General features: G+C 60.2%; 7 protein-coding genes across 7 annotated transcripts; 5 read left to right on the forward strand and 2 right to left on the reverse strand.

The window, feature by feature from the left end:
* Positions 1–691: 691 nt before the first annotated feature.
* On the forward strand, positions 692–4779 carry THITE_2113371 (glycosyltransferase family 2 protein). The gene is made up of 2 exons (XM_003652134.1): positions 692–4001; positions 4091–4779. Exons 1-2 carry the CDS (start codon positions 761–763, stop codon positions 4510–4512), a joined length of 3663 nt encoding a protein of 1220 aa, XP_003652182.1. The 5' UTR covers positions 692–760; the 3' UTR covers positions 4513–4779.
* A 2890-nt stretch (positions 4780–7669) lies between these two features.
* On the forward strand, positions 7670–9071 carry THITE_2113375 (uncharacterized protein). The gene has a single exon (XM_003652135.1). The coding sequence runs from the start codon at positions 7879–7881 to the stop codon at positions 9031–9033; it is 1155 nt and encodes a 384-aa protein (XP_003652183.1). The 5' UTR covers positions 7670–7878; the 3' UTR covers positions 9034–9071.
* A 1772-nt stretch (positions 9072–10843) lies between these two features.
* On the reverse strand, positions 10844–13126 carry THITE_2113377 (glycoside hydrolase family 17 protein). Its single transcript, XM_003652136.1, has one exon. The coding sequence runs from the start codon at positions 12626–12628 to the stop codon at positions 11177–11179; it is 1452 nt and encodes a 483-aa protein (XP_003652184.1). The 5' UTR covers positions 12629–13126; the 3' UTR covers positions 10844–11176.
* A 1928-nt stretch (positions 13127–15054) lies between these two features.
* Positions 15055–18495, forward strand: THITE_2113379 (uncharacterized protein). Its single transcript, XM_003652137.1, has one exon. It carries the CDS (start codon positions 15177–15179, stop codon positions 18459–18461), a length of 3285 nt encoding a protein of 1094 aa, XP_003652185.1. The 5' UTR covers positions 15055–15176; the 3' UTR covers positions 18462–18495.
* Positions 18496–18848: 353 nt separating this feature from the next.
* Positions 18849–21731, reverse strand: THITE_2065655 (uncharacterized protein; the record flags this gene model as incomplete). The annotated part of the gene is made up of 2 exons (XM_003652138.1): positions 18849–21421; positions 21533–21731. The coding sequence occupies 2 exons, from the start codon at positions 21729–21731 to the stop codon at positions 19041–19043; spliced, it is 2580 nt and encodes an 859-aa protein (XP_003652186.1). The 3' UTR covers positions 18849–19040.
* Positions 21732–22365: 634 nt separating this feature from the next.
* Positions 22366–23599, forward strand: THITE_2044060 (uncharacterized protein; the record flags this gene model as incomplete). The annotated part of the gene is made up of 3 exons (XM_003652139.1): positions 22366–22461; positions 22569–22995; positions 23073–23599. The coding sequence occupies 3 exons, from the start codon at positions 22366–22368 to the stop codon at positions 23597–23599; spliced, it is 1050 nt and encodes a 349-aa protein (XP_003652187.1).
* Positions 23600–23861: 262 nt separating this feature from the next.
* On the forward strand, positions 23862–26202 carry THITE_2113385 (uncharacterized protein). The gene is made up of 5 exons (XM_003652140.1): positions 23862–24586; positions 24670–24771; positions 24844–24921; positions 24975–25393; positions 25481–26202. Exons 1-5 carry the CDS (start codon positions 24280–24282, stop codon positions 26054–26056), a joined length of 1482 nt encoding a protein of 493 aa, XP_003652188.1. The 5' UTR covers positions 23862–24279; the 3' UTR covers positions 26057–26202.

The following is a 26202-nucleotide window of genomic DNA, read 5'->3' on the forward strand; positions in this document are numbered from 1 at the left end:
ATCGATCGGCTCGACTGCCGTTGCCCTTGAAACCTTTGCTAAATTCGGCGCGGCATTACCTTCCCCGGCCGCTTCAGCACACTGCTTCAGGTCCGCCTGGAGTTCTGATTTTCTTCGACGCTCCCGGAGGCCTTCTGTTCCTGAGCAGGAACGACCTGCGCCGTAGCGCCGCCGATGCGGATCGCCCGGGGATAACTTCATGAATGAGCTGAGCTTGAGTGGTTGACTCGGGACTCGGACGACGGGTTTGAGCGCGGCTTCCTTGGCTGTGCTGGCCGCCCGCCCACCAGCGTGCGCAAATCATCTTGCAGCATCCAGCTTCTCGCACCCACATCTGAGTGGCTGCGCGCCGTCTCCCAAGAGACGTGACCTTGGAACCTCCCCCCGCCTGCAGCAAACACCCAGGGCTGCAGTTTGGCTGGGCCGCCGATATCATCATCGAACGCCGCCAGACACAATCCCTATCATTTTTTTTTTCTTTCCAAATCTAAAGCCTTACGCAGTAGTAAGTTGATTTCCGATCTCTGCTCATGCCAACAACCTCATCTTCCGCGTTCCCCGATTTTTGGTGAGGCAGGTGGGCTGCATCTACCTTCCCCTCTCCCAGATTGCCGCCTTGTTCTACATCGCGATTGAGGCAAGGCGAGGAGAACCCCGCGGCCGCTGCATTGGGTCCTGTCCAGGCCGTCGAGTCGCGCGTCAGGCTACAGACGTTCGGACGGCGAGCCAAGGTGCTAACACTGTGGCCGCTCCTAGGATCATGTCGCTCCCGGAGAGACCGGGCGCGACGCCCTCGTACGAAGAACGGCACAGTTACCGACACTCGCAGCCACGACGCCAACACCGGCCCGCCGACCTCGAGGCCGGTGGGTATGCTCCTGTCGGAGGCGGACAGTCACTGCATCAACGTGGGCCATCAGCATCCTCTTTCGCCGAGACTATTGCGTCCCCTAATAATCCGGAAATAGAGAGAACTCCCCTATCGCCAACCTCGCCACATGCACAACCCGCGGAGTTGCCGTTCCAGCGGAAAAGGAGTCTCATCCGGCCGGAACGGAATAGGATAGGCAAAGATCATCCCAATTACCACTATCGGAAGCATGCCGCCAACATGAACACTCTGCCGTCCTCGACGGGCAATGACCCTATCGCGGAGGACGTGGAAGGAGCCACAGACCTGTCTGGGTCGGGGTCTGGGTCGAGGAACGACGAGGTGCTCTCGGACGCTTCGCCGCCCAGGAAGATCCGCTCGGCAAGGCACCGCAGTGGCACTGAGGAGGAAAAGGCGAACCGTGCCAGGCGGAGGGCGTCGAGCGGCGCCAAGCACGCGAAGATCACCAAGGAGTCGAAGCGCCAGCGCGAGGTCGAGCAGATACGGCCGCCGAGTCTGTGGAACATCTACTGCGCGATCGTGACTTTCTGGTGCCCAGGCTTCATTCTCAAGTGCTTCGGGATGCCATCCAAGGCCCAGCAACGAGCATGGAGGGAGAAGATGGGTCTCATCAGCATCATTCTGCTCATCATGGCCTTCGTCGGCTTTCTCACTTTCGGTTTTACGCAAACCGTCTGCGGCCAACCCCCGCTTCGGCTGCGTGTGAACGAGGTGACAAATGGTTACATGATCTTCCATGGATCGGCATACGACCTTTCGGGTTCCCATCATCCCCCCGCGGAGGGGATCCCCCGACGCGCGGACGGCAGCGGAGCTAACGTCCTCTACGACCTCCCGGAGAAGCACGGCGGGCAGGACGGGAGCTTCCTGTTTCAGAACGTCAACGGCAAGTGCAAGGGACTTATCAAGGCAGCTCCCGGTTCCGACGTGCCGACCGATGCGAGCGGCAACCTGGCGTGGTACTTTCCCTGCAACACCTTCAACCAGGACGGATCCACGAAACCGAACCTGACGATTCCATACTATCTTGGATATGCGTGCCACACCACTGCCGCCGCCAGAGACGCGTTCTATTTGGGTCTCAAGGGGGCCGCGGATGTCTATTTCACTTGGGATGACATCAAGAACAGTTCTCGCAACCTCGTCGTCTATTCCGGCACCGTCCTCGATCTTGACCTCCTGAACTGGTTCAATGACTCGCAAGTTACCTATCCCGACCGCTTCAAGGAGCTCCGCGACCGGAACTCGCCCGCGAACAAGGCGATTCGCGGGCGCGACATCACGCGGGCCTTCCAGTCCTCCAGCGATAAGCAGAATGCCGAATGCTTCGAAGAGATCATCAAGGTTGGGACGGTCGACACGGATACCGTGGGGTGCATTGCCTCGCAGGTCGTGCTCTATGTCTCACTCGTGCTGATTCTCTCCGTTGTCCTGGCGAGATTTGTGCTCGCCTTGGTTTTCCAGTGGTTCATAAGCAAAACCTACGCTGCGGCCAAGACGTCGCAGACCTCCGACCCGCGGAAGCGCAACCGGCAGATCGAGGACTGGACGGAGGACATCTACCGCGCCCCGCCGAGGATGCCGGGTGACATTGGCAGCAGCGTCAACGGCTCCGATCGGCACAGCAAGCGCAGCAGCACCTTCTTGCCCACGACCTCCCGCTTCTCGGCTGTCTACGGTGCCGACCGATCAAGCCGCAGGTCCGGGCTCCCCACCACCATGGCCAGCCAGAGTGCCGCCGGACAGCTCCTCAACCCCGGCGCGATGTATCGGCACGGTAACGACAGCCGGACAAGCTTTCTCAAGTCGGATCCGTACGCAACGAGCAGCAGCCCCACCGATGGCCCAGGGCCTGCGGGCTTCATCCACGAGGCCGTGGTCCCCCAGCCGCCGTCGGACTGGATGCCGTTCGGGTTCCCGCTGGCCCACGCCATCTGCCTGGTGACAGCCTACTCGGAAGGCGAGCTCGGCATCCGAACAACCCTCGACTCGATCGCAATGACGGATTACCCGAACAGCCACAAGGTGATCCTCGTCATCTGCGACGGTATCATCAAGGGCAAGGGAGAAACCATGTCGACGCCCGACATCGTCCTGAGCATGATGAAGGATCACAGCACGCCTCCCGAGGATGTCGAGGCATTCTCGTACGTGGCTGTTGCGAGCGGCTCCAAGCGCCACAACATGGCCAAGATCTACTCGGGCTTCTACGATTATGGTGCCAAGTCAGCCATTCCGGTCGACAAGCAGCAGCGGGTCCCTATGATGGTCGTTGTGAAGTGCGGCACGCCGGATGAGGCGGGCAAGGCGAAGCCCGGAAACCGTGGCAAGCGCGACAGCCAGATCATCTTGATGTCCTTCCTCCAGAAGGTCATGTTCGACGAGCGCATGACGGAGCTCGAGTACGAGATGTTCAACGGGCTGTGGAAGGTTACGGGAATCTCGCCCGACTTCTACGAGGTCGTGCTCATGGTAGATGCCGACACCAAGGTGTTCCCTGACAGTCTGACGCACATGATCTCGGCCATGGTCAAAGATCCCGAGATCATGGGTCTCTGCGGCGAAACCAAGATCGCGAACAAGCGAGCCAGCTGGGTTTCGGCCATACAGGTCTTCGAGTACTTCATCTCTCACCACCTCGCCAAGTCGTTCGAGTCGGTCTTCGGCGGTGTCACCTGTCTTCCCGGGTGTTTCTGCATGTACCGCATCAAGGCGCCCAAGGGCGCCCAGAACTACTGGGTCCCCATCTTGGCCAACCCGGACGTGGTCGAGCACTACTCTGAGAACGTGGTCGACACGCTGCACAAGAAGAATCTCTTGCTGCTGGGCGAGGATCGCTACCTCTCGACCTTGATGTTGCGTACCTTCCCCAAGCGCAAGCAGGTCTTCGTGCCTCAAGCCGTGTGCAAGACGACAGTCCCCGACGAGTTCATGGTCCTGCTCTCCCAGCGCCGCCGGTGGATCAACTCGACGATCCACAACTTGATGGAACTTGTCCTCGTCAAGGATCTGTGTGGCACCTTCTGCTTCAGCATGCAGTTCATTGTTTTCGTCGAGCTTATTGGCACGCTTGTTTTGCCTGCCGCCATCGCGTTCACATTCTATGTTGGTAAGTTTTGGCCCCCAGTTCAATCTCCCCTCTTGCCTTTGAACTTAAACTCTTGGGGGGGAAATCGGATCCTAACGGCTTGTTCCCAGTCATCATCTCCATTATCCACTCGCCGCCACAGATCATCCCGCTCGTCCTGCTCGCGCTGATCCTCGGTCTTCCGGCTGTCCTGATCGTGGTGACAGCGCACAGCTGGTCGTACGTGGTTTGGATGTTAATCTACCTGCTTTCGCTCCCCATTTGGAACTTTGTGCTGCCGACCTACGCATTCTGGAAGTTCGACGACTTCTCGTGGGGCGAGACGCGAAAGACGGCGGGCGACAAGACCAAGAAGGCGGGCATCGAGTACGAGGGCGAGTTCGACAGCAGCAAGATCACCATGAAGCGGTGGGCCGAGTTCGAGCGCGACCGCCGCGTCCGCAACAACTACTGGGGCTCGACTGAGAACGTCGTTGGCGGCAGCCAGCCGCATGGCCACGGGCCGTACGATGGCTACTACTCGGACATGTAAGCCGAAGCTTGTTTGGGAAAGCTCCTCTTCTTTGTCAGGCGACGTTTTCGAGACATAGACCCCGTCATGGCCAGCGTGACAGCTCCCAATTTTTTTTTCTTGCTTTTGCAGCAACACGTCTTCTTTTGGGGTGAGATGGGGTGCTTGGTTGGTGGTGCTTGCTTTTGGAGTCCGACTCGGTTTTGGGTGGATCAGAGCGGTTTCCCGGCCTCCATTCTCACTTGTCACCATTTGTACTTGTCGTTTCTTTCCGTCCTGCACCCCTCAGCCCCGCTTTTTTGTCCCTTTTCCTTGGCCATGATATCTGAGTCTAGAAAGGGAGATGCAGGGGCATCCGGCCGGCGCATGTTTGTTGGCTGTTTCTACTTGCCTTGGTTGATGATGGAGAGAACATTGGCTGCCCGTTCGTATATATATAGTTGCATGGAAGAGTCCGTAGTACGGTGTTAATAATTCATACTTGGTTCGACGTCGGTGTGTCCATGGATGTCCAGCACTGTTGTGTCCTCTAGTTATCGAGTCTGTTGATGTTGATCATTGTTGCAGCCGCTTGCTCAGTTTAACCCTCAAGACCCGGCTTTGCTCGGCAGTGCTAGTTTGTTTACGCAAGTACATACATAAGCCAGTCTTGTCAGGCAGCCCAATGGGCGTGTGTCGGTGCAGGCATGTCCACTCGGGATCAGGAAATATATGCTGTTTCTGTTCTGAGAGCTGCTCTTCGGTTTGTGATGGGATATCCAATATTGCCTGGCTCGGCCCGAGAGCCGACGAGCGGGAAGAACAAAGCCCGAGACACCGCAGACCCCTTGACCGAGCGCCACCATCACAAATTGATGTGGACCAAGATTTCCTGATCTGATCCCCTGCGGCAGCCGGCGTGGGCGACGGGCAAGCTGCGGACCAGTCCGGTCGAGTCTTGGCCAAGGCGAGGAGGTGAACGTGTCCACCCACGAGGCGAGCTGCATGCACGGTTCGCAGGTCCCTGAGCTCGGGCACGCTTGCACCGGGATCTGTGCAGTCACATTACGCTAGTGTACGCTACAAAATTAGGTAGTTGCCAAGGAAGCCTTGGACGACTTTCACCAGCCTTAGGCTCGTCAGGGAACTGGACCAAGAGGGGACCACGCGAGGACAAACGGCAGGCGGCAGAAAGACGAGACAGCCATGCCACACCGCCTCGGGCGCTTGCTTGCCCGCCGCGGGTGTGGGATCATGTGTCCTACGCCTGCAGGTCCGAGCATGCATGGGGAGCGGGAGGGGCAGCGGATGGGGCGGCGGGTTCGAGGACAGGCCTGCTCCATCCCGTTCCTCCTGCCCCGTTGGCGCGGGTGTAGAGTTTCATTGGCGGTAGTCCCGGCCAACGCCCGAAAGGGAGGAATGCTTGGGACTGAATAGGTGCTGTACCTCCGGAGGTAAATTTTGTATGTTCCGTACACGTACCCCGTACCCCGCTTCTCCACTCTCATTCGCCAACTTGCCCAGGTTTTGGGGGACTCGAGTTACCACAGGGCACATCTGGATGTGGTGTATGGATACAGGAGTACAAGATGTGGTGGTAAGGAAGCGTCAGAGAATGGTAACTGCAGTGTAATGTTCACGAGCTTTTGAGCTGGCTCTTCCTTTTCACAAGCTTCAAAAGCTGGGCACCTCGCATCATATTTTGCTCCACAAACCCGTTTGCTTCAACACTCGACCGTTTTCCTTTCCGACTATACTAAAGTCGCGGCTGGGCTTAGCTGCGGTGATGATTCTTGTCCCGACGGTACCCTTGGGACCTCACCTCATTACATTACCTGCGCAATAACTGGCTGATATTCCCATGCTCTGTGGGGCGCTCTTCCCCACTCGGACTCGACTCGACTGCCGCCTCGCCTGCGAGCCGTGGGCACTATTTCGCCTTTCGCCTTTCGTCTTCCGGCGAACGTCAGCTCGAGTTGGGCGGCACTGCCCAAGCATCCGCCCTGCCTGTTCAGGAGGAGGCAGTTGGCCAAGAGGAAGAAACGGTTAGGGGAGGGGGGAACGAGCAGGAGTAACGGGAGGACTGCAGCGATCTTCAGCCACCGGCGCCGGCAGCTTCCGCCCAGCCAATGCAAGAGCGGCGACTGGACCGGCCACCCATCGCACGAGTTCGCATCGCAGAAATCACTGGCCGAGATGCCTCCGGAAACACATCGCAGGCTCGGAATTTCCGTCGGCACAGTCCTGCCTTCTACCACCCACCCAACTCTGATCACGCCTGCATCTATCCCATCATCCGCTTCCGAGGATGGTGGCCCCGATGGGAGCCAGGAGACGGTGCATACCTCTGACAACACGGCCGACGAGGATTACGGGTTCTGGGGCGATCCTGACGACGGGGAGGAAGAAGACACCCAAGTAAGCGACATTGACTTCCACCACGACGTCTCCGACTACAACTGCCACTCCCTCTACTCGGACGACATCGACATCGACAAAGAGGAAACGGACGAAGAGGAGGCGCTGCAGGAGGAAGTGGGCGGACAGGAGGAAGGAGGCGACTACAACGCCGACTACAATATTGGAGGGAGGGGGGAAGAAGAAGACCACGACGACGCTGGGCACGGTCAGCTTGCTCACTACGAAGGTCCCAACGACCACTACCCGAGCCCTCTACATATGCCCGGGAGCGCCGCCGTAACCATGGAGTATTCGGCGGGACTGATCGGACAAGCTCCTGTGGACTCGGACTCTGAAGCCTCCGGCTTCGAGGACGTTGATATGGACGACCTTCTCATTCCCTCCTCCGAGTCCAGCGGCGGCACTCCACAACCTGGTGTTCCCAATCCGGATACGGCTGCCGTCTCACAGACCATGTCCGAGGTTGAAGCGCCAGGAACTCCCATTTCCATGGCGGGTCTTGCGCTCTTCAACCCGGCAGACGCCTGGATCGATCCGGTGTCTTTGTCCAACCCGAATCCTGCCACCATCGGCCCGTCCAACTACGGTCTGGCTGATTTTCTTCGCCTCTGGGCACGCCAGGGCCGGGTCGCACAGGTCGCACAAGGGACTCGCGATAGCTATCCATGCCCTGTCAGAGCGAGGCTGCTTGAGGAGACACTGCCCGAGCGGATCGAATACGACGATCTTCAAGGGGATGAGTGTGACCTCCAGGGGATCGATTGGGACGACCTGGGAGTCACAAGGAGGAGCGCCAGGGAACGCCGGCTCCTGACATACACCAACTACGTGAACATAGCTTGGTCAGACAGGTGGAAGGTGAGTGCAACGGGGGGAAGTAGCCCAGCTCTTGGATGCGCAAACAAGATAGGTAACTGAACCCTCTCATAGCCGGACCTCCCGGACATCTCCCTTCCGCGCACGGAAAGCTTCTTCCGCTTCCGACAGATGGACATCAAGCGAGACCCGCACTTGGCGCACTTCCAGCTGCGCAACCTGTTCGCGGGCACCTCGCACTCGCGTGTCTTTTACCCAGCTGTCGGTAACATCCAGCAGTACAACCCCATGTCCGGCTGCAGCCGGGCCATCTTGAGATTTAGCAAATCGCCCGTCTCGCAGGTCTCGACCTTGGCTGCTGGCCACGGCGTTCTGATCGCCGGCAGTTTCGGCGGTGAATACGTTCTTCGCCACTTAGACTCGGGCGAACCGGACAACACGGCCTGCCGCGCGGGCGTTATCACCAACAGTGTTAGCGGCATTACGAACCATGTTGCCGTTCACAGGGGTCGGACATCCTCGATGCCGTTCGCCGCCTTCGCATCGAACGACAACTGTGTCCGGCGCTTGGACATCGCCACTGAGACCTGGCTGGCTGAAGAGGAGCTTGACTTTGCCCCGAACTGCACCGCGCTGTCGCCTGACGGGCGCTTGCGCGTCATAGTGGGCGACAGCCTCGACGTCGTCATCGCGGCTGCCGAGGCGAAGAACTCGCGCGGGCAGGCTGAGATCTTGCACAGACTATCCGGCCACCGCGACTATGGCTTTGCCTGTGACTGGGCGGACGACGGCTGGACCATCGCCACGTCCTTCCAGGACAAGGCGGTCAAAATATGGGATGCGCGTCGTCTCACCGACAGCTCGGGCAATGCCATATCCGTCTGCACCTTACGCAGCGAGATGGCTGGCGTGCGAAGCCTGCGCTTCTCGCCCATTGGCAGCGGGAAGCGGGTCCTCGTCGCCGCGGAAGAGGCCGACTTTGTCAACATCATCAATGCTCAGACCTTCAAGTCCAAGCAAACGGTGGATATCTTTGGCGAGCTCGGCGGCATTTCGTTCGCCAACGGCGGCCGGGATCTCATGGTGCTGTGCTGCGATCGCACGCACGGAGGCATCCTGCAGCTGGAGAGATGTGCTCAAGGAGACGACGCGTTCATGCCGGACCCGGTTGAGGAGGGCTTCGCACACGGAGACGTCTATCAGCGCCGCGACCGCGGCACCTACGATTGGCCGCGGTCCATGTTCAACGAGGCGAAGTACCTCGGGGACAGTGTATCACGCCGACGCAGGAGAGCCGCCGCCCAAGTGGAGATTGAACCCTTCTGAGCAGCAAGAATGGCTTCCGCAATGAGAATCAACGGCGCCCACTTCCAGACTGCCAGACCCGGTGGGAAAAAACAAGACTAACGGACAAGCCAGCGAGTTTTGCTGGCCGAGTTGACATGATGCGTGCCGTTTTCCCGAATTACGGCGCCGCCGGTCAAAATTGCTGCTTCGCGCAGCCGGAACACACATGCTTCTCCATCCCGCGTCCATTTTGGGACGCGACTTCTCCAGGCAGCCCACAAAGGCGGCTTCGATGAGGTCTGCGGGAGAGACATGAAGCAGGACTGCAGCCATACAGTTCTGTGTTTATATCCTGTCTTCACCGACGCCTTGTTGTTTTTTTCTCCCCGACAATTCGCTCGATATTGCATCCCCTCGCCCACGCCTAGAACGCTCATCGGCACGGGGACAACAACGGACCATCGTTGAGAGCGCTGGGGCGCATATTTACTTGTCTTCTTCCTTTCACTTGATCCGCGCCTTTTTTTCACGCATTCGGATGTCGTGCCTTGTTCCTACTTCGAGGGAAAATTGTGGGCAGGGACAAGGATATCTCAGCTGGTGGAGGAAATGGGACTGGACAGACTCGGCTGGATTTTTTTTGTTCCCTTTCCCCCGTTGTGGCAGCACCTGCCTATACGTTGAACGTTATGTTATTTCAATTTGGCCATTTTATTTTGTCCTTGGAAAGGCAGGGCGTCGTGGTATGCTTGGGGAAATGTCTGTATACCTTTTTTTTTCTACGTTTTTATGAAATCTCTATACGCGGTGGAGATACTCGGTTTGTTCGGTATGCTGCACACTCCGGTTTCCTTGGCCCCGGGGGGGCTCACCAACCTTTTCATCATTGCCTTGTTGGCGGCCCTACGGCTCTTTCTCTCTCTCCCTCTCCTGTTTGGTGAAATTGGATGCTCCGAGGATGCGCACAGCAGTTCCTCCTGTGGGATGACTGCGCTGTTTGGAGGAGGGAGGCTCTGTAGTATGTCAGTGGGAAGGGAATCCGTGCAGGGCCATCATTGACTTGCCCGGCCGATCTATGTACCGGATGTTCGTGCGTGAGTTACCCTGGTAGCGTACCAGATTGATGACCCAGGACCTCGAGGTTCGAGGGGTGTATATATAGGGAGTAATACATAAGGGAGTAATCCGTAAAGTAACTGGTGTCCGTCTCATCAGCCTTGCGCTACGGTCTACATGCACGACTGTTCCATGCGTGGTCGAGGTGGTTTTTCTCCCGCTCTTCTCGAACGAGCCAACAGACGGATGGACGGAAGGACGGACGAACGAACGGGCGGGAAACCTCGGGGCGGTTCACCCCCTTCCACGGGAAGAAGGGCGGCGTTGGGTTGGACGGGGGCTGCACAACTTCGTGCACACAGCTCAAATCAGTAACTAAAACGGAAGCAGGCACCCGTCCACCACGCTTACGAATCCGGAGCGAGAGGAGGAAGTTATGTGTCACCCACCGGACGACCATGTACTACCAAGGTATTGGTGGGTGACTTGTGAAGGAACTCGCTCGCCTTGCGCGTGAGAAACATACAGCGAAGTCCTTAACTGCCTGGAAGGAAAGGTGACCTAGGCCGTTGCGCCCGCCGGCCCAGCTACAATTGCCCATCCCGGCACTGGAGAAAAGGGGAACATCCTGACTCCGCCCGCTTCAGAGCTGATGTGGATGGATGGGATGAGATGCCTTGGCGGCAGCATCTCATCGGAAATGCCTTGTCTTCGGGCGCGAGACGTGAGACAAAGGAGAGAGACTCAGCTTCAACACTAAGATTGAATAAATTACAACATTATGAATGGGAGGCGCAGGTACCCGGTCAAAAATCAGATCGTAGCCGACGTCATGAACTCCACGACCAAATAGAGACCTTCACACACTTCCCACCGAAGCGTCGCGCCCATTGTATGCCAACTGCAGCAATTTTCTCATTGCGCTCGCTCTCTCAATCCCAAGGTGCACTTCGGGTTGACAGATCCAAACCAGGAAAAAAATATGGTACGGATATATACACGCTTAGATCAGAGGGAGGCAGCTTACAGCTGAACGATTTTCTCATGTTTGAAATATCTGAAAAAATTGGCGGCAGACGAGCTGGTTCCCAGGTAGCCGACGGGACCACGGCCGGCTGGAAAAAGCTTAAGCGCCAAAGACGGAAGCGCAGCCCCAGTGCTGCTCGCAGTTGCATGCGCCAGGCTGCTTCCAGGGGTCGTCGCGGAAGGAGAAGAAGACGACCTTCTCGCCGAGCTCGTTCTTGATGGCCTCAATAGCGGTGCGCTGCTCGCTCTCGCCGGCGCAGGCGACGCCGTTGCAGTTGCCGGCGGTAGGCCAGCCCGTCTCCAGGACGAAGCCGGACTTGCCGCAGACCTTCTCGACGATAGCGAGTTGGCCTGCGACGAACGTGCCGGCAGCGGCGGGGAGGGTCTGGGCGTTGAAGTAGGCGTGCGCGTTGGTGGCAACGTAGTCGATGACGGCGCAAATGGACGAGACGTCGTTGTTGATCCAGGACGCGACCACGTCGGTGGTCGTGAAGGGGCCCGTGTAGCCGACCGAAGCGAGCTCCGACTTGACGTGCGTGATCAGATCGGTGAGCTGGGACACGGTGCAGAAGCCGTTGGCCAGGGCCTCATTGGCAACGACGCAGAGGTCGACGAGATCCCACTGCTTCCACTCCTTGAGGGCGGCGATCTGGTCGGCAACGTCGGGGCTGGCGTTGTCGCAGCCGACCTCGCCGATGAAGATGCCGACAATCATGCGGAGGCCGTGGGCGCGAGCGGCCGCGCCAACGTTGGGGAGCGTGTCGCAGTCGGTCGAGTAGACACGCAGGGTGGTGAAGCCAGCCTTGGCGATGTCGGCCACGTCGCTGAGGACCTCGCTGGCGCTCTTGCAATCACCGCTGGCGGTGTAAGGGGTGTAAGTGATGGCCCACAGCTTGCCGTTGCCACCGCCAAGGCTGGGAGCCGACGACGACTGAGCAGGCGCAGGCGACGCCTGAGCCGAGGTGGAGGCCGGGACAGTGGTCGGTGCCGGAGCCTCGGAGGAGGTGAAGGGGCAGTAGACGACGACATCGGTCTCGGTGACGGTGGTGACCACGGCGGGAGCGGTGTAGGTGCCCGGGCAGTAGGTGGTGACGACGGGCACGACGACGGTGGTGACGCTCGGCACGTGGGTGGTGATCGGGGCGATGGTGTAGGTGCCGGCCGAGGGGCACACGTAGGTGGTGGTCTTGAGCACGCTGGTGACGACGCCGTTCGGCTGGGTCTCGGTGGTCGCGTAGGGGCAGACAACCGTGGTGGCCGTCTCGACCACGGTCGTGACACCGCCAAGGGTGTGGGTGCCGCTGGGCACCGTGGTCACCGAGGCGCCGCAGACGGTGGTCGTCTCGGTCACCACGACGGTCGTCGCGGGGAAGGAGTAGGTACCCGGGGTCGGGCAGGTCTGGGCAATCGGAGTCGGCACGGTGATGGGGCCAGCCGTGGTGGTGGGCACAGGAGCAGGCGTGCTCGTCTGGGGAGCGGGCGTGCTCGTCTGGGGAGCGGGCGGGACGACTGCGGAGTCGGTCAGCGTTGCTTCAAGCGTCCTCCCCCCCATTTCCCGTTCCCGATGGGCTCCCGGGCTGGCCACATACGCGTCGCTTCACCGGTGATGGTGGTGTAGATGGTGGTGCAGCCGGGCGTGCAGATGCCGTCGGCGCTGTCCAGGCCCTTCTTCTCAAACAAGGCCCGGTGAGCATGGCGGTGCCCGTGAGAGCCGGCCGCGCTCACGCCGCCGGCGACCATCGCCGCGGCGGTTGCCAATACCGCTGCCTTCATGATGATTTCCGTTGCTGCCGCGCACGAACCGAAGCTGTGCCGCCGGGTTTTTTGTTTTTGTTTTGGCTGGTTGTTGGAAACGAGTGCCCGCTAAAGGAGTGAAGCGGTGGTGTGCGAGAAAAGGGAATGAAGGACGAAAGTGGGAATCAACGCTCGCGGTGCCGACTATTTCAGCATGGTCTGGCCTGGGGGGAGGAGGAGACCCTGATGGGAACAGGGGCAGAGGGCGGTAATTAGTACGAGCGCAGTTGCCGGGGGCACCGTGGAGGATGCGCTCTCAAGCTGCCGGGGGCCTGCCGAATCAGGCGGCCGGCGTGGTGTTGGCGGTGTGCCGGGGTCCCTGAGTGTGTGGAGCTCCATCCCTCAAATGTGGAGCGCTCATTACCTAAATACGGAGAGTTACACGGTGACACTCCACACCTTGGGCGTATTCCGTCCACTCCACGACGGTACTCGCCGTCAACAGGCAACCCTTGCATGTGATGCCTCCGGTGTTCAGAACATCCATACGTCCATGCTACACAGAGCAAAGAAGCAGTTCCCAGCCTGTAACCCTCTAACTACAACAGTAACAGAGTAATATTGCCACGGCCGTTCTTCGCCGGGCAGATGTGGTGCCATTGCTGGCAAATTCGAAGACGGCAGCGAGATGGCAGCCATGATCGAGCATCACCTTGAAAGGGCCTTGCAGCCAGACCTGATGTGGCTTGGTGGGAAGTTCCTTGACACCGTTGCAGTGAAATGTTCGTGGAGGGAGGTGCAGCGATCCCTGCACAAACCCCCGATTTGACAGCTAGCGCAGGTGGTCAGAAGCGGCAAAAAAGGGGCAGCACGGTGAGTGGCTGCGCCGGAGCAGGAAATGAAATAAGCGATATTAGTTAAATTGGCCAACCTGGAGAAAGCCAACCCCTACACACACACAGTGCTAATCTCGATGAGGATGTTGTTCCATGAGGGCCATTTTTTTCTCTCTCTCTCTGCGTGCTGTGCTTGCCTGCTTTTACCTGAGGTCCTATGTAGTAGTTACGCTATGTCCATGTATTCCATACTGAGATACACTAGGACTCCGCGGAGAAGCAATGAGCAATGCTGGGTTTCTAGGCGTCTGGGAAGGCCGCCCCAAGCAGTCTTTGAAGATTCAAATCTCGCGGCCGGGAAGTGAGTAATGTGGGTCCCGGTACCTGCATCTGAACACAACGTTCCGCCACCGCGCTGCGGGCAATCCCTGGACCGGTCGTCGTTAAAGAGGTCCCGCCAAGACTAATTTCGGAACCTACCGCTTACAAGTATTTACAAATCGCCAAGGCCCGACGACTTCGAGCAACATCAACAACGAAGAATCGTAAAGACTTGTAGCAACAACTTCGTGAAACCTCAACCAAATCGAAAAAAAAGAAAACGAAGTTAACCCGCACCCTAACCTTGACGCGTACCCTAACTATAACCCGAATCCTAACTAGCGGGGGGCTAGCGCCGTCCCCCGTACCCCTGGCGAACTAACCCCTTGGCGATAGAGCAAACGCCTTGGCGATCGGGGTTGCGTAAAAACGCTGTAAAAACATTGCCGACAATTGGCCGAAATTAGTCTTGGCGGGACCTCTTTAACGTCTACCCCTGGACCACAAAACCCCGGCTTGCACAAGGCAGAGCGGGCTGGGGCCAGAGGGTTTCCTTGGGCGCAATTTGCAGCGCGCAGAGTCTCCTTTTTGCGCTCGCGCAGTGCTGAAATCCGAGCATGCTGCTGATCATCATCAAGCACGGCAGTTGCAGCGGTCGCTGTCGGCCATGGCACCGATCGAGCGGCCGGTTCGAGACCGCGCCGATCAGAGAGAGAGAGATCTGAGCGGCTTCCGTGCAGATGAAATACACTAGTGTACCCATAACGTTATGTTGTTAGATGATTACCATGTAAGTGCTGGAACTAAGGTATTCCGTACACAAATCAACGTTATGCAGTATGGACGCAGCAGAACAGAACACACTTCTTCCATACAGACCTAGCACGGAGGAGTGGACGGAAAAGTTACGGAACTCCTTGACTAACGGTGGCTCCTGGTGTATCCGTACTGCCGTACCTCTGTGACGATTTTCATGAGGGAAGGGAGGGTTAGGGTGAGATGTGCCTCTTCAGATCACCTGACAACGCGTTTCTACTCAGCGCATTGGCGCGCTTTCCAGAAATTTTCAGCGTCTTGGAACGGAGTAAGGGGTCTCCAAGCTCGACCAACTGACCGTTCCCGTGGACTTTTCTCACACAGCTGCCTCGGGGCTGTCTGCACCAGGGCACCTGCACTGCCAGCGCCAGGCTGGGTTCACTTTCTGCCGACATGTTGCGACGCAGCAGCCAGAGCTACTATACCCAGTATATCTGCTGGAGGTGTCTCTGCCTGGGACCGGCGGCGGAGGGTGCGTTGCGAGCACCGCGTCCCCGCACAGCTCCAGGTCCTTCGCCCGCCCTCGCCGCAGTCTCTCGGGCCCGGCCCCGCATTCTCGCCCGCCACAGCCAAGGCGGTCTTCTGCCGCAGCACCATCACCAGCACCAGTGCCGGTCCTTGTCCACCGCCGATCAGTCTCCGGCCTCGGCGCCCGAACAACTCACTCTCGACGACCTCGACGCGGCGAGCCGGCGGGCCCGACAGCTCCGCTCCGATTCCCTCGAGAGCGGCATCCGCCAGCGTCTCAGAAAATGGGAGGCCGAGAACCCGGCCCCCGCCGTCGCCCTCCTTCGCGACGAGCCGGCCAGTGGCGACGCCGCCAACGTCTTGACCAAGAGCCGGAGCGAGTTTGAGTTCAAGCTGGAGGTTGCCGCGGACGACGAGGATGCCGCGCGCCCGCACTTCGACGAGCTCGACAACGGGGTCGACCTGGGCCAGGCCTCGGCGCTGCAGGCCGGAGACCTGGTCGAGGTCGCCTCGGGCGCCGGGAAAATCCGTCTGCTCGCCGTCTGCCTGGGCAACTTCAACGGCCAGCTCCACTTCTACACCAACACCGGCAAGTGGTTCACGAGCCGCACCCTCAGCACCGGCTTCGTCGTCAAGAACTTCGTCCAGGATCCGGCCGAGTTGCGCGCCGTGGTCGATGCCATCCCTTCGCTCTCGCCCTCCAGTACCGTGCTCAACGAGCTCCAGGACCTCAACGCCGGCCCGTCGCGCGACCTCGCCGCCTCGCTGATCCGCAAGATGCACACCTTCCAGTCTGCTGCCCGCCTGGTGCACCAGACCTATGTCGAGAGGCTGAGCCGCGCCCACTCCCAGCTTGGCTCCGCCGAGAGGTTGCTCAGTCTGCGCGAGATCGCCGACGCTCTGCTCCCTGCGAGCCTCAAGCGGAACAAGGGCGTCTTCCCCCCCGAAGCCCTGTACGCCGTCTATTCCGTTGTCGAAGAGGACGACGTTGCCTTCCGCGCTCTCGATCGTGCCCCCCGCCGCGACGGGTCGTGCGTCTTCTTGCTCCATTCGGCCGAGGTTCAGGAGAACGTCCGCTTGGTGGAGCAGCTCGTCCGTGATTACTACGAATCCATCAGCGGCCACTCCACCCCCTTGTCTGCCACCGGCGTCGCCACCGGCGTCGCCGCCAAGCTCGACGCCTTCCTGCAAGAGGCGCGCAACCTGATCGACCAGGCCCGGACCGAACGCCCGTGGTTGCCCCACGGCATGGTAGGACCGTGCCAGAAAGATGGTTCGGCGCCCTCCGAGCTGCATGTCCCCCGCTGGTCCGAGACTAGCCTGTCCATCATCAAGTTCATGCAGCACTGGGCCGCCTCCAGCGGATTCCGTCCCGGCTCCCGTTGCCATTGGATCGGCGCCTCGATCTTGCGGGCTGTGCGCCGGTACGAAGACGCCTTGCTCGACCACTCTACCGGTTGGACCTTCTTGCAGGAGATCGGTTGGATCCCGCCGTGGGACCTGCGCGCCCGCCATGCCCTGCGCCTGCCCGCCCTGCCCCTCCACCGCCACCCTGCGCTCTTACCGCCGCCAGGACCCGAGTCCGCCGGTCTATCCCTTGCGCCGGACCGGCTCGCCCATTTGCGCCAGGATTTTGCTCGCTCCACTGTTTACTGCATTGACTCGGCCGACACGCTCGATGTCGACGACGGTATCTCGCTGGAACCGCTGGGCAACGGGGAACACTGGATCCACGTCCACGTCGCGGACCCGGCATCCCGCATCTTGCCCGACAGCCCGCTTGCAGCGCAGGCAGCCTCGCGGGTGCAGACCAGCTACCTCGGGGGCTTCAACCTACGCATGCTCGACGGCGATCACGTCCGGGAGGCCTTTTCTTTGGGCCCCAACCAACCCTGCCTCACCTTCAGCGCGCGTGTCAGTGAGACGGGTCAGCTGCTCGACAGCAAAGTGACGCCCGGAGTCCTCCGCGATGTCGTCTACATCACCCCAGAGGACGCCTCCTCCATCTGCGACGATGCCGACTCGTCAAGCGTGCCGACCACCGTTCTCGAAGTGGGCATCCCCCCGCCGAAAGACACTGCTCCCGTCAGGAGGATGACCGCGGCCAAGGAGCTATCAAGACAGCAGCGCGCCGAACTCAGGACGCTGTCGAAGCTTGCCACGGCCCTCCAACATACTCGCCTCGCCAACGGGGCCATTCCCTATCATCTGCCTCGGCCGCAGGCCAAAGTGTCGATGCACGCAGTTGCGCCGGCAGCGAGTAGCGACGGCTCAGCTTTCTACCGTGGCGACCCATACATTCATGTCTCGTACGCGGGCCAAGGTAGCCCCCTCGTGAACAGTTTGATGCAGCTGGCTGGTGAAGTCGCCGCCCGGTGGTGCTACGAGCGGGACATCCCCGTGCCATACCGCGTCCAGCGGGTCTCCAGCCAAAATCTGGACGCCCTGCGCGCCTTCAATCAGGATGTCTTTTACCCGCAGCTCCTTGCCGGCAAGAGGCCTTCCGCCGAAGACTGGCACACCCTGCGCTCTCTCTCCGGTGGTCACGACGTCTCCACTACCCCAGCTCCCAATCTAGCCATGGGACTGGACCTGTACACCAAAGTGACGTCCCCGCTTCGACGGTACCCTGACTTGCTCGTGCACTGGCAGATCGAGGCCGCTCTCCTGGAAGAGCACCGCCGGGGCGAGTCGCTTGTTGTCAGGAAGTTCCACGGAGCCGGCGCTGGCGCCGGAACTGACGGGACTGCGACTGCTCATGAAAGCACCCCGCCTGCCAAGGGAAAGGCAACAAAGGATTCGCGAAACTGGCTGCCGTTCTCCCAGAAGCAGCTCGAAGACAACGTGCTCCCCCAGGTCCGCATCCGCGAGCGACACGCCAAGCTGCTCGACCAGGTCGACGGCAACAGCCAGTGGATCCTGCAAGCGCTGGTGCGCGCGTGGCGCTTCGGCGAGGGCTCGACGCAGCTGCCCCGGTCCTTCCTGTTCACCGTCGTGGACGTCGTGGGCAAGCGCGCGGCCAAGGGCCACATCGACTGGTTCGACCGTCCCGCCATGGTCGACCTCGAGGGCTTGGCCGGCGTCGTCCGCATCGGCAACGTGCGGCCCGGTGATGTCTTCAAGGCCGAGCTGGCCGACGTGAATGTGCATACGAACCAAATTCGTTTGAAGCTGTTGGAGAAGGTCCAGGGGATGGAAGGGAATAAGTAGGTGGATGGGCATGGAACTTGAGACTGGGACGGGCTGCAAATCGGCTCACCTCACTCAAGGCTCAGAATTCAGTCCATGTTGGACTCGACCCCGTTTGTGGCATCGAGCGAAGGTTTCTTTGACGCCGAAAATCTGTACGATACGGGAGGATAGCAGCGCAAGGCTGCTTCAGCGTCGTTTGGTGCCGAATATGTATGATGTACCACTAGAGGCGTTGAGGAAAGAGCATGTACGAGATGGATGTGGCATGGTATACACGGAACAACGGTCCCGATGACGGGTGAAAGAGATATAGAGGATACACCACCGGATTGGTTGACTTTTGTCTTCCAGGAAGTAGCCATGAATACAAGCAACCTCAATCAACGCTCACTGGTATCATGAACTCCCGGACAACCCATACGCTCATCAGCTAAGCTCCCCTACATGGCCGGGTATTGCACTGAATGGATAAATGAAGAAAAAGCAGCCCCCTTTCCCATCCGCGGATGTTGCCTCCAATCCCTTTTGCACCATCCGCTCTTACGACCAACCAAACAACCAACCATACATCCATGCATCCATTCCGACGACCAATCATCACAAGCTGGCCAGCACGCTCTGGACGCCCACGCTGCCGGCGTCCTCGCGCCGCTGCACAAAGGCCTTGAAGTCGGCCTTGCCCAGCCTCTTGGCGGCGCCGCCGCCCGCGGCGGCCGAGCCGGACGTGGCGAGGTTCCGCGAGCGCTCGCGCAGGGCCTCGGGCCCGATGATGAACAGGTAGCCGACCTCGGTGAGGACCTCGAGGGCGAGCTCCACGTCCTTGGCGAGCGGCCATTCGCGGACGGTGGCGACGTACTTGGCGATGTCCTTGGTGACCATGAGGCCGCCGGCGGCGTTGACGGGGAACTTCTTGAAGTGCTCGAACAGGGCGCGGTGGACGGCGAGGGCCAGCTCGGACGAGAAGAGCTCGAGGTTGCGGCCGTCGACGGCCTGGCGGGCCAGCGCGGCCACGCGGCCCGACAGGAAGGTGCAGATGGCCTGGCACGTCGGCGTCTGCAGCGCGTCCACCAGCCCCTCGAGGTCGCTGTCCCGCGGGCGGAAGTCGAGCTTCTTCTGCTGCGCGAGCAGCTTGGTCACCCAGTTGAGCGCCACGTCCATGGTGCTCTTCATGACCGCGTTGGTCTTGCGCTCGATCGCGTCCAGGGCCATCTTGGTCTGGGCCTCCATGCTGCGGCGGACCGTCGTGTTGGACTCGGCGAGGCGGACCAGCACGGTGGAGATGAAGCGGGACATGAGGTTCGTGATGGTCACGGCGGGGCGCAAGTTGGGGAGGTACTGCAGGTCCGGCTCGGTCTTGGAGTTCTCCTGGGCGGTGGCCTGGTCGAGGGCCGCGTCGAGCGCCGTCTCGACGTAGACCTGGCCCATGGTGGTGAGGAGCAGGTTGAGCAGGACGTTGACGTCCTTGGGCGTCTCGCTTGCCGAGCCCATCTCGAGGGTGCGGCGGACGCTCTCGGCGAGCCAGCCGATCATGCGCTTCGCGTACGCGACGCTGAGCACGCCGTCCTGCTCCGAAACCTCGATGTCGTTTTTGTTGCTGCTGCTGTCCTGGATGCGGGCCACGCGGAGCATGATCCGCTTCTGGGTGGGGGTGAGGTCCGACGACTCCAGACGCTCCACGTAGGCGTCCTTGGCCGAGGCGATCAGCTGCGTGCCCTGCTGAGCGATGGCCGCCATGAAGCCCGTCGGGGCCTTCTTGCGCCTCGAGTGGTAGAGGGTGAATTTAAAGAGCAGCGAATTGTACATCTCTTCTAGGCTCCGCCGCTCGCGGTCGATGTATGAGTTGCCGACCAGATAAGGAACGAAGAGTTCCTCCAGCTGCTGGTCCAGCGTCTGGGCGATCTGGGCCGAGCACGGCTCCGGGTGTTCGGTCAGACCGTGGGTTTTGAGGTCCTCCACCAGGGCGCTGATGTATGAGCGCGAGGCATGCAGCGAGCGCAGGAAGGCGAGGGATGAGATGGTGGTCGCCTTGTCCAGGACCATTTCGAGCCTCTGCTGGATGGACTGTTGGAACACGCGCTGTATGAACTTGATCAGGACGGTCTCGTAGTAGGGGAACGCCCTCTTGATGATGAAGGATTCTTCTTGCATGACGATCTTGACCTCGTCGATCAGCGACTGCAGACTCGGCTCAACGCCAGGAGGGTCCGAGTCGGGGTCGGCAAGCTGGTCCCATGTCTCGCCGTCCGTGGTGACTTCATCGGTGATGAGCTGGTCCCGGTCGATGAAGAATTGGTGTTGATTGACAAAGGCAGCGATGACGCTGGCGCCGCCGTTGAAGTCGTAGAGCACCCTGGCGCACTCCATCATGTCGTCGAAGTTCTGGCGGCGGTAGCTGTTGTTGAACTGCTTGAGCAGGTCCTGCTCCAGCAGCTCCGAGAACTTCTCAAGCGCCTCCCTCGTGTTGTGCCGCCGGTTCGTGCCCGTGACGCCGTTGGTGATGCCGTTGCCGCGGAAGCCGTTCGTGGCCTGGCCCCACGAGGCCGGGTCCAGGCGCTGGCTGATGCGCATCAGCTGGCGGGCGATGACGGCGCATCGGACCTTGTTCTCGGCGCCTCCCTGGCGCTGTATTTCCTCGAGCGACGTCAGCTTGCCCGTCTCGGTCACCTCCATCCAGCACTGGATCAGAAAGTTGGCGTCCTGCGCCTTCCTGCGCTTCCGATCGAGCTCCTCGAGCTTCTCGCCGATCTGGACGGCGATGTTCCCGCCGCCGTCCGCGCGGCTGTTCCCGTTGGATGTGGTGCCCGGGTTGTTGAGAGTCAGGTCGAGGGCCTCGAACTGGGCCATGGACTGGTCGAGCTTGCGCCCCAGCGTCTCGAGCGTCTGGTCATGCTGGATCTCGGCGCGGCGGACCTGCGACAGGAGCTCCGACTCGCGCTCCTGCAGCTCCTCCGAGAGCGCACTCAGCCCCGCTAGCGAGTCTACATGCGTGCGCACATGAGTTAGCGAAGCAATCCCTATGCTATGCTATGCCGGCCACTACTATGCAGTGCGTGCATCTGCATGGAGGGAAGATATCCGGGCAGCCTCACTCTCGAACGTCCGGATCAGCGGTTTCGGGTCGAAAGCATGGTGTGCCGGGCCGGAGCGGCGGCTCGTCGGGAGGGCGGTCTCGGCGAGCGAGTCGACAAAGTCGCCGACGATGAAGTCCTTGTTGGAGAAGTCGTCGAGCGTGAAGCTGGGGCCGCTGGGGAAGAGGGGCCGCGAGGCGCGGGACCCGCCGCGTTCCATGGCCGCGACTCCTACCTCTCGTCGTCGATCCGAGGGCGGGCGCACATGGGGCGGCGGCGAATGCTCGGGTGGTGCGATGCGGACTCGGATGTTAAGCTCGGGCGGTGCGGTGGGATTTTATTGTCGATGTTCGTTCGTTCAGTATGCATCTGAATTGGTGTTGCGCTCCAGTGCATGTAATCAGTCCAGGAGTCAGTTATGGCGGCCGGCGGCCCGCTTGGCGGGATGGTGTTAGCCGGCCTTGAACAGGGGGTCGTCCAGTGCGACCTCCACTGAAAATTGTAAGACACATTTCGTCATGCCTCGAGTCTCAAGGTCGTCTTGTAATAATGGGAGTATCCGCGCGTAATGCGGTAACTTTGCGGCCAATTGCTTTGGGGTCGGGGGGTGGGCTGCGGCGTTAGCGAACGAACTGGAACATGTGTAATACACCCCTGCGTGTAATCTACACATGCACTGCCTGCTCGGTGACGCAGTCAGGCAATGCAAGCAGGCCACTTTTCCCAGGGACGACAAGCGAACAGCGAACTCCAGGGAGACACGCTTCCCTTCTGCCACACCCGCCGATTGTTTGCCCGCCGATTGTTTGCCGCCGATTGTTTGCCCAATCTGTGTGGTACATTGTTTATTCGTCATGCCGTCTCGCGCGCGGGACCTCGCCGTATATCGGCGCGATGAGCGCATGGGGCACCAGCTGCTGACACGGGAAGAACGGATGAAGTTGATCGAGGTGCGCGCCGGTCGTTCTTCCCCAGCTATGGCTTGGGCTTTGGCTGCGGCCTGTCCGGCAGCCCTTCTCTCTAGCGTCGCGTCTAACGTTTCTAAACAACTTGGAAGTCGTACCTCCCATCGCCACCGTCTCGTTCCCGATCGAGCTCGCAAACCCGATTGACGAGATCCGCAACGCGGCAAGACAAGATGACCAGATTTGGTGTGCGCCGCTTTCTGCGGCGCCAGTACCACGTTCTCGTCTTCGTCCTAATTCATATTTTCTTCTCGCTGTACATACGCCTCCGCCAGGCCTACCATGCTGTCGGAAACCGGGTGTACTCGGTATACTACCACCACCATCGGACACCCGCGCTGATACGTCGCGACCTGAAGGGGCTCGGCCGGCTGCCTAAACACCTGAGTGTGATCCTGACGCTGGAGGACCAGAGGCGTGGCGGAGGAGACGTTGAGAAGTTGGTCGATGAGGTGAGCGAGATCGCCGCCTGGTGCGCCAGCGCCGGTATCTTCCAGCTCTCGATATACGAGAAAACGGGTACGTGGCGGCTGCCCAATAGTCGTCGAGATGGCTCACTCCGCGGCGAGGACTCGTTCAGCTGACTGCCCACTTAGGCGTTCTCAAGTCCCTCCTCAAGGCAACCCACCGGGCCATCTCACAAAAGCTGTGCTTTTATTTCGGGCCCGACCATCCCTCCGTCAGCCTCGGCGCCCCTCACCTTCCGCCCGTCGGACCCAGCGTCGTCCTTAACGGTTCAGGCCACGGCGGCGGCAGCAGCAGCGGCGACGATGATGACCACGAGGCAAGCAAGCACCTCTCGGTGCTCCTAATCTCCGCCGAGGACGGGCGCGAATCGATCGTGGACCTGACCAAGACGCTGGCCGAGATGTCGCAGCGCAAGAAGCTCAGCACGGCCGACATCACGATGGAGCTGGTCGACGCCGAGCTCAACGAGAGCATCATGTCCGAGCCTGACCTGCTCATCCTCTTCGGCCCGCACGTCGAGCTGGCCGGCTACCCTCCTTGGCAGATCCGGCTGACCGAGATTTTCCATGTGCGGGACAACCAGGAGGTCGACTACCAGGTGTTCCTCCGAGGCTTGCGGAAGTATGCCCAGGCACAGATGCGGCTGGGGAGGTAGCCTAAGTGAGATGTTTTGGGGAGGGGGAAGGCGTGATGGTTAAAGGGGGTCGGTTGGTGAGGGGTGAGATATCCTTGTCTGGGAGGGGAAGCGGATCTGAGGCTTGCATTTGTCACAGCAAAATGGCGTTCGTATAATACATGATAGACTCAGACTCCGGGGTACTCTGTGGACGGCTGTTTGTTCAATGTTTGTAACTTTTCTGGGCCTCAAAGGCGGTCTCCGCCGGACACTCGCGCTTCTGTGACAGTCTTGAATTTAGACATTCTTGATCAGCCCACGTCTACTTGGTTCCTGCAGAAATCTTGCCATTGACTACGCCAACCACCAATCATCACACCCACTCGGGCAGTGTATGAAACCATCCAATTGCATGTCAACATTGACTCAAACATCGACTCAATGCGAGTCAGATGAAGACCCTTTTGTCATGAACACTTGAGCAACCTGGAAGGCTTCCTCCAGGTTGGGACGATGCAGTGAGAGACGCAGTTGGCATACCAATCTCCTATTGGCCGGTTCCCTTTTTCAGCGGGTCTCCCTAAACTTTTGCGCTCTGTTCATGCCAAGAGGTTGCAAGAGGCAGCATATTCGCCCGAAGTGGCAGGGTGAGTAACACTGAAAGTCAGACTTGCTGCACGGCAGCTTCCAAACCTTGAGCGGGCTGACGCCAGACAACCATGGGCGTCCAGGGGAAAGAGGGCGATGTGGGAGGGCAAAGTCAAACCGACATGAGCATTTTCCGGCCGCCCGTCGTCCGCACGGGCACTGCGGCACTGAACAGGGCCCTGTTCACCAGGAGGGTGGACCTGGCTGCCGCCGCGGTCCAAGACCACAAGCTCATCTCGCAGTACCGGAGGACGCTCCAGTCCAGCAGAGAACTCCTGCATGTCGACCGGATCTCGCCCATCCGCCCGCACCCGGACCAGGCACTGGCCGGCCAGGGGCGCAAATGCTTTCTCTTGAATCCCAGCGTCAAGGCCGAAGGTGAGATCGCTTGCTCGCCCAGGCTGTTGCAAGGACTCGCATTTGTGCCTCAGAGTTGTAGATGCTTACTGGTGCCTTCGCAGCCCCTGAAACGTGGGGTCCGGTCCTCCGAGCTGGCGTCCAGAAGCAGGAGCTGACCGTCATCCCGTACGAGCTTCAGCTCGACTACGACTACTGGAACTACCGTAAGGAGAAACTCTAGGTCCCAGTGACACACCGTGTCTTGCAGTTGAGGAAAGCGTCTGACCACCGCACAGGCGACATCATGGTCTCCGTTTTGCCCGAAGAGCTGCACGATGACATCCCTACCGGCTTCAACATTGCTGGTCACGTAGGCAAGTTACTCCCCTGCCTCCTCACATCTGCGTGGCTCCTGACAGGATCCCAGCACATCTCAACCTACGGGAGCACTATCTTCCCTACAAGCATTTGGTAGCCGAGGTCCTTCTCGACAAGAATCCGCAGATCAAAACCGTCATCAACAAAGTCGACAATGTCGGGTCCGAGTCCGAGTTCCGCACGTTCCAGTATGAAGTGCTCGCCGGCCCGGATGACTTGAACGTGGAAGTCGCCGAGGGCGGCTGCGTCTTTCAGTTTGACTACTCCAAGGTGTACTGGAACAGCAGGCTCGAGACGGAGCATCGCAGGCTCATCAACATCTTCCAGCCGGGCGAGGTCGTGTGCGACGTCATGGCCGGCATCGGGCCCTTCGCCGTTCCCGCCGGCAAGAAGCACGTTTTCGTGTGGGCCAACGACAAGAACCCCGAGAGCTTCAAGTATCTGAGCGCCGCCATCAAGAAGAACAAGGTAGGCGACGCCCCCCACATTCTTATCATCCACTCACCTGCTCGTCTCTAGCCTGCTTTGCTGACACTCACACTCCAACCCGACTAGGTCGGAGCCTTCGTCCGCCCGTTCTGCGAGGACGGCCGCACCTTCATCCGCCAAGCAGCCGACTCGGTCCTGGAGGCGTCACAAAAGGGCGAGCACGCCGTTGTCACCCACAGGGTGAAGTCGCCGCCCCAGCAACCTACCCCAGCAGCCCAGGAGGGCCCCGCGGGCGCGCCCGCGCGGCCCACCGTCCGCGAGGAACGCATCCCCATCCCGCCGACCATCTCCCACTTCGTCATGAACCTGCCCGCGTCGGCGATCGAGTTCCTCAGCAGCTACCGCGGCCTCTACGCGGGGCGCGAGGCCCTCTTCGCGCCGCACACGCCCGGGCGGCTGCTGCCGCTCGTGCACGTGCACTGCTTCGCGCTCAAGGCCGACGGCGACGACGACCGGGCGCCGCGCGAGGACATCTGCGCGCGCATCACCGCGGCGCTGGGCTTCGCCGTCCGCCCCGGCGACGACCCGGACGTCGAGGGCTGCGCGGTCATCCACGACGTGCGGGATGTGGCGCCCGCCAAGAGCATGTACTGCGCGACCTTCCGGCTGCCGAGGGAGGTGGCGTTTGCCGCGAGGGATTGAAAGCAGGGCGACGAGGCCAGGGAGCGGCTGGTTTGTTTGCTCTCCGAGGAGGAAAAACAAAGAGGCAGGCTTGTCATGTGAGGATGGTCTGATTGGGGAGGAAGGGGGGTTTGAGCGGGGTTTCAGAGCCACACTACCGCTCTGGT

The sequence above is a fragment of the Thermothielavioides terrestris genome, chromosome 2, assembly GCF_000226115.1.
Source record: "Thermothielavioides terrestris NRRL 8126 chromosome 2, complete sequence".
Taxonomy (NCBI): domain Eukaryota; kingdom Fungi; phylum Ascomycota; class Sordariomycetes; order Sordariales; family Chaetomiaceae; genus Thermothielavioides; species Thermothielavioides terrestris.